Raw genomic sequence first — 12,267 nt, forward strand, 5'->3', positions numbered from 1 at the left:
AGTTTAGACGAATTTTGAAGAAAACTCGATTTCGAAAATTTTGCACTTACGGCTCTCTTCGCTATCACGGCAGATAAGATTTTTGGGTTTTTCCGAACCTGATTAGAGACCTTAAAGGCACTCAGTTCTAATTAGACGCCGAAGTCAAAGCCGGGGTGCAAAAGTGGATTCAAAATCTACCCGATTAATTTTTTCGACGGGATTCAGCATTCAACAATTCCTTGAGAACAGGCAAAAATACGTTGAAGTTAACAAGGAATTCATCCAAAAATAATTGTAATTATTTTTGGATACCTTTAGATGCTCTTGAATACAGTCAACCATTTTCTCTCGTACTTTGCTCGTTTGCTTTATCTCATTCAATTCGTCCGATTTTAGCGAGGCAGAGTTACAACTTGCCATCGTAACATTATCCTTCAACATGTTGCATGGAGAGAACATGTCGGAAGCTTGGCAACGCCGTAACGTCAAAAATTGTTCAATTTTGCAAACCGATACACCGTCAGAAAGTTAATTGCGTCTACTTTCAGAAAATCTTTAGTTTTTGCCAAAATCTTTACTGGTTCTCGAGTAATGAGCTTTGAGGCGTTACTTTTCAGCTAGGCCTCGTAATTAGAATATCCAATAGTTCTGCGGGAAATTGATCAGCTGCGCAACCGTCACAAGTGAGAAAGTGTTCGAAGACTACGGCATCTGAAATATTATTCTTATTACCTCGCTCTATAACTATGATATACTATTATAACGTAACGCCACACAGCCTAACGCTGGGCGTGTCCGCTACTCTTTCCACTACATTACCCTATACCTAGTTCTTTCTGCGCCTACTCACTTCTCTATTCTTTCGTATACAGAGGTCTTTCTCCTCCGCCATTTTCCTATCAGGGGTTTTGCCACTTTTTGTCGACTTTTTGTTCATGCTAGTTTCCTTTGAGACTATGCGATTTATTCTTTTGTGTTTTTTGTAGTTTAGCTAAAGGTTTTTCTTCTTCTTTCCGTTCTTTCATTTCTGCTTTTTTTACTTACTCGTGTGATTCTGACAGTGAGACAGTGGATATTTTGACAGTGGGTCGTGAAGTAATCTTAATAAAATTGTTTAGTTTTTCTCATGGTAAAGTATCATTATTATTGACACCCAGGATGATTCTAAGCATATTATTTCTCGTGAATCACTCTTTATAAAAATGTTTTCTTTCCTATTATACAGTATCATTATTATTGACGTCTTTGAATAATAATAATTCTAAATTTACATCATTAATTTATTTCTATATTTCATATCCTTCGCTTTTGCAATCGCTTTTGCATACAATACCTCATTCAAAATCAGCGTCAGCTTTATGCTGATTTGAAATGAACGTTGGCTACAACAACTTTCTGTTTATTCAAAATCGGTCATTTCCAACCGTATGTACAGGGTGATCCAGGGTTAAACGGCCAGATTGCAGGAGCGTGCTCTATGAGCCAAAATAAGACTTTTTTTTCTGTGTTAAGTTTTTTTCCAAAAGTGCCCCCAGTCGGAGCTACGCCCCCCCCCCCTCCGATTTCAGAAAGTAAATAATTTTTCCTGAATTTTGGCAACGGTTGTAAACCAAATCTCATGCAAATTTGAACTCCCATGTGCTTTTATGTTCTGGATTCATAGATGATTTTAAAAAAAATCGAAATTTCAATTTAAAGGGGGGGGGGGGGGTTGGGGATTAATTCGCTCCTGCAGTTTGGTCGATTAACCCTGGATCACCCTGTATACCCTTTTACCCTTCAAAGACCACCATCTTTGATTTGCGACACCACGGTTGACCAAGGTGATTTTTTAAATTTAAAAATGTATTTGAAATTTACGACCAAAATTACTAAATAAATGATATCTCACTTGACGATGTATGTACATTTTAAAATATGAACATCGTGGATAGTCACATCATGGCCGCCGTTATGGATGCTAGGCACCTTCAGGAGGAGCGAGGAGGTGTGCAGGATTATTCTTTGACCGTAAGTACTTTAAAAGTGGAAAGACAGTGACTTGAGGCAGATCAATACTGGATCGTTTCGCCGTTCTCGAGCAATTTGGCATTGGCGCCTTTTAGTGTCCGTATTATTTTCCATCGACATCTTTTCATAAACTGGTTTTACTAATGCTCCGCCTAGAACTGCGACAATTCATTTTGGTAGTTTCCCTGCGTGCATTTGCTACGGTTGCCATGGTTGCTAGGGTCTATACCCTTACACCATCTGAAAATTCCAGAAATCGATGGGTCCGCAGTCCGCACCCTCCTAAGATAACGTTGAGCATATTAACGTACCTATGATACGTTTGTCGCCAAAAATATAAGGCACTCTATCTTCAGGGGAATTCCACATGCTAAGTCTCTACATATTATACATCCGTTTATTTCTAAACTTGCTATTAAGAACACTACTTGATTTTTTACAGGTTTATTTCAACATACTTCGTTGTAACTGTGGGCATTATACCGACTACTTTGCATACGGAAGAGTATACGGAATAAAAGGAAAAATTACACACTTGCCGATCAACAAGAGTTGTCCTCTTTATAATGTAATCACCGAAGACACTGATGTTACATCAGAGAACTTCAAGCTAGTGGACGGGTATGGTAGAAAGTTTGACTTGCTGCCGTACAAGGAAGAAATGGCACCTTAGGGGACTGAACAAGATTAAAAGAGAAGAAAAAGAGTAAATAATATCAGTAAAACAAGATAGCCACGAATCGCATTGCTGCATTTAAAAAAAAGTGTGTTGCATGCTGCACAACAGATTGGTCCGTTCACTTCATTCTCCGCTAGAGTATCAAGTTTTTAGTAGGTACCATGAGTCACGAAACGAAAATCACGGACTGCACTGTTAAATTATGGACATGAATACTATATACTGTAACACTGATTGGTCCTTATATACTTCATTAATGGAAAAAATTTCAGTTTTAGCGTGACCCAGGAGTCACGACACCATAATCACGAACTCCACTGTTAAGTTACGAAAATAAATATTACATGCTGTACAACTGATTGGTCTGTTCACCTCTTTTATCGCAAAATTGTCCGTTTCTAACGGAACTCATTAGTCACGACACGATGATCGCCCCCTGCACTGTTAAGATACGAAAATAAATAATAACAAGTTGGTATCTGCTATCGCCACGCGATAGCAATACTCGTCATGGGAACTTGAGAAATGTGTGATAAATCACTTAGCATTGGGTACTATTATTATTATCTGCTGTTGATTCAGCAGAAGTCAAAATATTTACCCATAGTTGATAAAATTGCAGAAGTTGTTCCTTTTTTGCGGCATAACGGCAATTTGTCTTCTTCTTTTTTTTCACAAAAGTTCAAGAGATTAACCCCCTGCGAAAGTATGAAAAATTCGCTGTGCAGAACTTTTTTATTTTTGTTTTTTTTCGCAATAGTTTAGTGAAAAATGTGTTCTGCGGAAACTTTAGTTTTTTTTGCAAAAGTTTGAGAGCTGAATCCCGAAAGTCAAAAAGTTGCTGTCTTCTAGTCTTCACGTCACTTGGGTTACTTTTTGTTACTTTTATCTTCTGTTTTGAAATGATTTAGGCAAATTCTCGGAAAATTCTGGGAGAAACTGTTGTTTGGCATCCAATGAATCCATCAATCCGCAATATCTAACGTATGGCGGAGAGAAGGATTTTTTACTTTTTTATTTCTCCTCCAGATATTCGATATATTCACGACCAGGGACGGGAAAATTTTTATCGAGAGAGTGGAGCACGGAATTTCCACGCCTCGCTGAAATTCCCTCTCCGCTCCTAATAATAGTTTCTCCACCCCTAAAAAAGTTTCTCCACACCTAAAAAAATTTCTCCACCCCTTAAAAAATTGCTACACACCTGAAAAAGTTTAGCCGACCCTCGGGAATTTCTTTCTCTCCCCACTAAAATCGCTCTCCCTCGTGAGAAATTACGTCTTCCCCCTGAAGATAGGTTATAGTACAAACGGCGTTCCATTGTGAAGCGCCGCTTATCACGCGCAGTGCAGGTGGTAATCAGACCCCGACGGCATTTAGTTTCAGTCCAGTAATCACGGCTGTTAATCACAAGAGATAAGAGTGTAGCTCGCTGTCAGCTACTAATCTCTCAATCAATCGGTTTATCATTAGATGCGGAGTTGCAATTACAAAAATCGATCAGAAAAAGTGCACAGAAAGTACATTAACGGCACTAAAAAACGGTAAGTATCTTGATATAAACTGGATCTTGAGGTAAATGTTTTCACTGAGTAAGGTGTTTATACTAAAAACACTACGAGGCAAGAAGAACTGGGTCTAAAAACGCGTATTAACAGCACAAAAGAATTTTGGAGCGGGAGCTGGCCGACTGGCGACCGCTCTACTCAGAAGCGACGATGCAACTCCCCATGGAAACTACAAAAAACCACAAAAAACTTTCAGATTCTAAGGGGTAAAGAATCCGGCCAAAGTCTTAAACTTGTTGAACCAAATTTTCTTATTACTCCTAAAAGAAAATTAAAAATTATACTTCACCGAAAATCGAATGTGGGCCCCTTCATTTATGAGTGATGCAACAGTCATGACGTGTAAGTATGTTTAGCCCTTGCAGGAGCCCTATTCCTCACGTATTTGCATTTGTATCTAAAGTAAAAAAAAATAGTCGGTATGGATTGATCTGAGCCTTCTATGTGCTCCAAAACAATATGAAATATTTTATCGCACAAAGTCCAATATTTTTCGATTCAGGTCCTACAAATGCTTTTATAAGATCATGAAAAAAAATACTCAATCGGCTGGCTAAAGTCCAGTATTTTTCTTGAGAATAGTCTCCTCCTTCAATGAGTGATGCAACAATTGCGACATTTTTGTATGAAAAGCCCTTGCAGAAGCCTTTTTATTTGACTCAGCTAAATTTTGAAGAATCACTGACGTGTCCGCAAAAATGCTCTCACTGTAATCATTAGTATTTGTCCCCTCTGCTTGCTGGAAGATTGCTTGCAGCGTATTTTTCGAGCGTATCATTCTTCCTTTGCTTTCTCCCAAAACTTATTTATTGTATAATATTTTTAATCTCAACTTATGATGCTGCAGTTTCATATGCATGTAAATGGAAGCTATCATAACATTGTATCATATACCACTGCATAATGAACTGATCATCACGAAAAGGACTCCAGATTACCTAGATATTGAAAATTGTTTTAAGAGAAAATTAATGAAGATTTAAAAAAACAAAAATCATAGTTGAAAATAGCGTTTTTATTTTTTGCGCAGAGTAGAATAGGTAAGAGGGTTTTGACATGGATCCTCAGATATCTCTATGAAGCATTAATTTCAGTGACCCGTCTTTTTTACGCATTTTTGCGGACACGTCAGTGATTCTTCAAAATTTAGCTGAGTCAAATAAAAAGGCTTCTGCAAGGGCTTTTCATACAAAAATGTCGCAATTGTTGCATCACTCATTGAAGGAGGAGACTATTCTCAAGAAAAATACTGGACTTTAGCCAGCCGATTGAGTATTTTTTTTCATGCTGTTTTAAAAGCATTTGTAGGACCTGAATCGAAAAATATTGGACTTTGTGCGATAAAATATTTCATATTGTATTGGAGGACATAGAAGGCTCAGATCAATCCATACCGACTGTTTTTTTTTACTTTAGATAAAAATGCAAATATGTGAGAAATAGGGCTCCTGCAAGGGCTAAACATACTTACACGTCATGACTGTTGCATCACTCATAAATGAAGGGGCCCACATTCGATTTTCAGTAAAGTATAATTTTTAATATTCTTTTAGGAGTAATAAGAAAATTTGGTTCAACAAGTTTAAGACTTTGGCCGGATTCTTTACCCCTTGGAATCTGAAAGTTTTTTTGGGTTTTTTGTAGTTTTTATATCAGGTCGTTTTTGGAATGATGTGAAGCTAATGAAACATTTGGCTGGAGACAGAGAAACTGAGAATAATATTTTCAATGAGCAGAACTGGAACTCCTTGTTTGATCAACTAAACATTAATAGGGGGTGATTCAGTTTGCAATCAATAAAAGTTACCTGATGTTTTGGTGAGTTTAAACTTCTCTCATCGAAATAGGGTACCTACATAATGTTTTAAAAACTGATGGATTAGTAATTAATTGTCATAGTGTAGGCTACTTAGAATGAACTTCTTTTGCCGCATGAATTATTCCTTACTTATAAAGTTTCAACATTAATTCTGCAATTTTTACTGCGTTTAACTCAACTGTTGGACATACTTACATTCAGCCACTAAAATTTTAAATTAAATAACAGTGCGACCATTGAGTGGAAAGTCCATTCAAAGAGTTAAATTTTTTTTTTTTTTTGGTTCACTCATTATAGAAAGTATTTTCAGTAAGAGGTATTTAATTTATCAATAAAAGTGTGCGTCAAGCCAAGCTCCATCGGCCACAAAAGTACTTTTTCTTTTAACAGAGTATAACGTCTAGGAATGTGACTTGAAACATGAAGATAAGAAGATTGTACATAGTATATTGACGCTAGCGGAGAATATTTTGATTTTTTTTGCTTAGAGTCGCTTCACCACATAATTTGTCGCATCGTATAACTGGCATGAAGTAAGTATAAATTGTAATGGAGTCTTTTGATTCATGAAAGATAATGAAGGCTACCTCTCAGTTACCTGGTAGTTCAAGAATTCCTAGTAATTTTGTTGTCCACTGTCGGACTAAAAACACCACCCCCAAACTCTTCATCAGAGCATGTTCCGCAGTTGGTACCTAGGCGCAAACTTTTTGATCATAAACGCTGCCGATTGGTCTAATCTTTTTTGGCTTTGATTCACCCGATTACATTTATTCCATTAAGAACTGGGTAGGCACGCGAACCATACATAGACCAAAACGCTCAATTAATTTCAGAGTGCACTGTTTCACTGGAGTAATAATTATGCTAGAAACTCACTAGGTAAAGATGGAATACTTCTGTGACAGAACAACCAACAACACCACAATATTTTCACATCAAGAGTGGCGGTAGCCACCCCCGGTCGAGGAAAATGACGACCTACTAAAGTCCCTATAGCAAAGGGGTGGCCGACACTCTTAGTCACACATAACTCCCTTAATCTGAAAATTGATTCGATTCAGAATGGAATTCAGAGCAAACGGCGGCACGGATTCCAACAATCTTGGTGTCTATGGACGCAGCTAAGTTAGCCGGATCCGGATCGCTCGATTTCGTCCCGAGGCCGATTCCGTCCCGAAATTAAAACCAGATACCGATTCCGTCCCGGAAAAATAATTTCTAAATACAAGCGGCAACATCGCAGCAATTTGAAGGTATCCATAAAGCTGTGCGCGAAGTTTTTCCCGGATGTCTTATCAGTGGTTGCCGTTTCCACTCGGGGCAGGCGTGGTGGCGAAAAATTCAGGAAGTGCGTTTAACTCCTTTTTTTCCGAGACCCTTCTTCAGAAATCGGTACTTTTTTGCGTCGTATTATCGGGTTACCCTTCCTGGACCCGTCGGAAGTAGGGGATGCTTTCGTGGATTTTTTTACGTCGGTTCAGCCACAGTGTGACGAACTAACAGAATTTTGTGATTATTTGACGGACAATTATATTACGCCTGATGCTCGTTTCCCACCATGCATTTGGGCTGAGAAAAGTGCAGCGCCAACAAAAACCACCAACGCATGTGAGAGTTTCCTTTCCCGTTATAACTCCACTTTTTATAAAACCCATCCAGATCTGTACAGTTTTGTCGGTGTGCTGAAACAAGTTTTTAAAGATTCCAAAATTTTAATCAACTCTGCGATTAAAATCTGAGGCCACTCTGCAATCTAAAACTTTGAAAAAAATGAAGGCCGTACAAGCGAGCATCACCAAACTCTTCGGTGATAGCAGTGGAGATTCTCTATCCAAATTTATTTGCGCTGTTTCCCATAAAAATACGCCTAACATGTTTCTGTAATATTTCCATTTTTATTTATTTATGTTTTTTTACCGTTTGACGCACCGCGGGCTCTTCACACCCGATAAGTTTACACTTCTCAAAATTTTTGCTTAGAAGCGGGTTCTCAACGTAATCGCATGGTGAGTTTCTTTTATCACTTCCTAATTCTTCTATTGTGCTACCATTTAAATTGCTGCGATGTTGCCGCTTGTATTTAGAAATTATTTTTCCGAGACGGAATCGGAATCTGGTTTTAATTTCGGGACGGAATCGGACTCGGGACAGAATCGGGGGACGGAATCGGGGGACGGAATCGGGCTACGCCCAGCCGGATGGCATTTAAGGGGTTATTATCTAACAGTCGGTAGCTGCACCACCAGTGTAAGTCCATAACATAACCTCACTATTTGATGTGTTTACATCAAGTTTTCATATGTTAAAATGGAGAAGGAATGGGCGCTACGTACTTACTTGGCCCAGCGATTTATGCAGCAATATAAATTCTTGATTTTATAGTAATCATCAAGCTGAGAAAATAGAACGAGTACATACCTTTCATGAAAGACTTTGTTACACATTGACTGGCCACATGGTGTTTCTAACAACTTCTGACGCAAAATCAAAGAGACTCGAAGAAAACCAAATTTGAGCTAATACTCATCGTCAAAGATCTCTGATTTAGGGACATAAAGTTGACTTAGTGATTGAATTATACCTCGCATCCCCGCATATGCTCGATGATGTAAACAAGCAACGGTAAGAGGCGAAAGCTTTCCAAGATTAGTCATGAAGAACACAAGATCTTAATGTCAATAACATACACTTAGGAAAAGCACAAGCACTCCAGAGCACGTAGGTTGAAAGCAAAATTTAAAGCGAATAAATTTTGGTCAGAGCATTGTGACCGTGTCGCATGTAGTGTGATGGGCGAAGGCTCATATTACAGTAATTTTTAGATCTTTTCTTGAGACTGATAGGGTCCACTGAAAACAACTACATCTCTTCAAGATATGGAAACTAGCATTCGTGACTTGAGGAAAACAATAATGTAATTAAAAACTGAGAGTAATGGGCTCTCCCTTGATCCGATCCATTGGTGTGCATGGTAGGGAAATATTTGGATGCTGTTAGTCACGAGAATGCAAACTGTGGTGTAAATCCTGCTTCCTTTTGATAGTTTGGCACAACTTTGGTGTCCTTTCATCGACGTAATTTACCTGAATTACATTTATTGATGCTTGGGTCAGACAGATACACGGACTGATAACCTCACTTCTGAACAAAGACATCACTTGAACATTTTAAGAGAAACTAATGAAATAGTGTATCGGGCTCTGGCAGAAGACGTGCGACGTAATAATATAAGTGTGTAAAAATATTAGTTAGCTTCTACAGAGAATTGAACTCTTATATTATATTAAATCATAAATCTGTTCTCAACTAGTTAGAGTTGGAAGTTGGTATTGGTAACTAGGGAAATTTCGTTCCCGAGACTGGCTGAACTGAACGGAATCGACCAATGGCATTGAACCACTATACCGGATTTTTTCTAAAATTCAAAACATTGTAGCTAAAATTTTGAAAGTTATTTGCCGATGCTGAATTATCCGAGCATTGAAACCCTATTAAATGTGGTAGAAATGAAATCCTCATATCTTCAAGCATGATCCTTTGTAGGTTTCATTAGAATCTGTGGCCGCGTAAGCAAGAAATCTGTTGTGAAAGGTGATCATGTCGGTTTCCCGCTACTAAACGGCCCATGTTACAAAAAATATTTGTCATTTTGGGCCTTTAAGTGCTTATAACTTTTTGAAAACTCAATGGATCTGGATGAAACTTTCCCACTTAGTAGGCCCAATTTAGGTGCGTCAGTAGACACCAAGATCGTTGGAATCCGTGCCGTCGTTTGGGCTGCAGTCGAGTTCGAACCGAATCAATTTTCAGAATAAGGGAGTTACGTGCTGGTTACGTGTGTCTATGGTTGGCTGCCACCTTTTTCGTTTGGAGGCTTTCCAGTGTTGTCGAGTTTAGACTTTGTCCGGAGGTGGCTACCGCCACCCATGATATTGTTACCAATAGAGAGTTGTCTTTTATGGTTATTTTACGGGGGATTCTAAAAAAGTTATCAACATAAACTAAAACATGAGGTATGATTGATCCTTGTCTTCTTGGTCTATAGCGCTGTCTATCAATATCAAGAATTAGCCCGCAGCCCAAAGCTCAAGGCTCGATTCGCTCCCTGAAGCGAAGCTAATCAAAGCTCACCTGCAGAGAAGAACACGCATCGATTAGGAGACATCTAGAAGGCACGAAATACACCAATCACCAAGGGGAGGGGGGTTAAAAAGAATCCGTGCTACCCCCTCCCTTCCCTTTGGAGAGACAAGGAGCGGAGAGAGGGAAAAGAGGCGTAAAAAACCTCCGGAGGGAGAGAGAGAGGATGCCCCGGAGCCCGAACGAACGCGGAAGGAGGCGGAAAAAATACAGCGCTGCATTGAAATTGACAGGACAATAACAAGCGATCAAAAGCGTGACAAATGACTTGTAACCGCCAATTAATCTTCCCATCCCCCCCCAACCCCACCCCCGCACAACGACGACGATGAGATCGTGCATTGCGGCGCCTCGTGTAATTAGTGGAAAGTGAGGCGGCGGTCGCGGTTGTGAGGGTGTGTCCTCCTGTGTGTCGCCTCTGCGTGTGTGCGTGAGCATATAGGTGGCAAGTCTGAAAACGCTTGTTCAAAACATGCATCAGATCGAGGTTTCCATACTGCCGTGCTAAGGAAAAACGCCGTATAAACCTTTAGACGTTGCCAAATTTCCATTCATAAAACACGAATTTCCTGGTAGACTTATGAATATTTTCCTTTCGATTTTTCAGACGATTTTGTTCTTAATTTAATCTAAAATATCTGAAAATTTCAAGGAGAAACATTCATAACTTTCCTCATAAATAAACATTTTAACGAAGGAAATTTGGCAACTCTCGAATGTTCATACGGCGTTCTTCCTTAGCACGGCAGAACTACACCACTCTGCTGTGGTGAGGAAGAACGTCGTATGAGCCTTCAGACGTTGCCATATTTCCTCCGATAAAAATCAAATCCGCCGCAAAAATTGTGAATATTTTTTTTTTCAAATTTATCGGACAGTTTTGCTTGCGATTAAGTCTAAAGTATCTGGAAATTTCAAGGAAGAATATGCCCGACTCTCCTCAGAAATTCATGTTTTATCTGAGGAAATTTGGCAACTCCCGAATGTTCATACGGCGTTTTTCCATAGCACGGTAGAACAGCAAACCTTCAAGTTTCAGGAAATTCCTAGTCGCGAAAATAATTCTGAGTAATCAATTTATATGATGGAAGATCGTATAATTAGATTCAGCGCAAGCGTAATACATTTTTTTATTTTTACCTGGAATTTCAAATTTACCTGAATTTTTTTACCTAGTGAGAGATCAATCTAGGCGTCCGGTAAGGGGAGGTTTGAGGGACACCCGAGACTCAGGTGAGGACCCACGAAGTTTTCCATGAGACGGGAAGAGGTTACTTTTGCGCCATGTCAGTTTGCCTTCAAATCTGTGTGTAGGCAATACGAGCGCCCACGTGGTCGAATAGTGGTATCATCCCCCATATGCTTGACAGTCAGAATGTTTCTGTAGGCGCAAATTTCCTGATGATATGCCTTTCGGTCGCCAGAAGGGGCTGGAAATGAAGAAAAGAGAAAAAAGTAGAGGATGGTAGAAGGAAGGAGAAGAGAAAAAAGGAAAGAAGAAAAAGTAGATAGAAAAATAAGATAATAGGAAGCAGAATAAGAAAAGATAGAGAAGGTGCCGAAAAGACGAAAAAGTAGAAGAGAAGAAGCAAAAAAGATGAAAAGAGATAGAAGAATAAGAGGAGGAGAGAAAAGGAAGGGAAAAAAGAGAAATAATATGATGAAGAAGAATATGAAGATGAAGATAAAGATAATAAAAAAAGGAAAAAGGAAGGAAAGAGAATAAATAGGAGGAGGTTGAAAAAAAGGTTGTTGAAAAGGTGAAATTGCGAACAAAATGATGCAAAAAATCAAAAAGAAAATATTCATATGCGTACCAGGAAATTCTACTTTAATCAAAGGAGATTTGGCAACGTCTGAAGGCTCAAACGGCATTTTTCCTTAGCACAGTAGTATAGCCAGCGATACCTTTTTCATCTCGTTATTTTATCGATTTACAATATCCGAACGGTTCTCGGGAATTTGTTTTCGTGAGAAAGTTTCGCGGTCCATGCTTTCAGGGCTGCGGTCGAGAAATCACTGGTTAGTAACTGAAATATGTTGGGAGAGAATTCTCACCCTCCTTC

At 39.0% G+C, this 12,267-nt stretch overlaps 1 protein-coding gene and 1 long non-coding RNA gene across 3 annotated transcripts in view; one reads left to right on the forward strand and one right to left on the reverse strand.

Moving 5' to 3' along the window:
• Positions 1–3,030, forward strand: part of LOC109035104 (uncharacterized) — a 34,799-nt gene extending 31,769 nt beyond the window's left edge. For both annotated transcript variants that reach the window (XM_072303157.1, XM_019048602.2), the window contains one exon: positions 2,435–3,030. In XM_072303157.1, the coding sequence (XP_072159258.1) occupies positions 2,435–2,665 (231 nt within the window). In that variant the 3' untranslated portion in view covers positions 2,666–3,030. The remainder of the gene's footprint in view (positions 1–2,434) is intronic.
• LOC109035118 (uncharacterized) lies at positions 2,374–9,001 on the reverse strand. Its single transcript, XR_002009208.2, has 2 exons — positions 3,876–9,001; positions 2,374–3,112 (listed from the first exon to the last, which is right to left on the reverse strand). It is a non-coding gene; the product is annotated as an uncharacterized lncRNA (long non-coding RNA).
• Positions 9,002–12,267: the final 3,266 nt, after the last annotated feature.

Source organism: Bemisia tabaci, chromosome 8, assembly GCF_918797505.1.
Source record: "Bemisia tabaci chromosome 8, PGI_BMITA_v3".
NCBI classification, from domain to species: Eukaryota; Metazoa; Arthropoda; class Insecta; order Hemiptera; family Aleyrodidae; genus Bemisia; species Bemisia tabaci.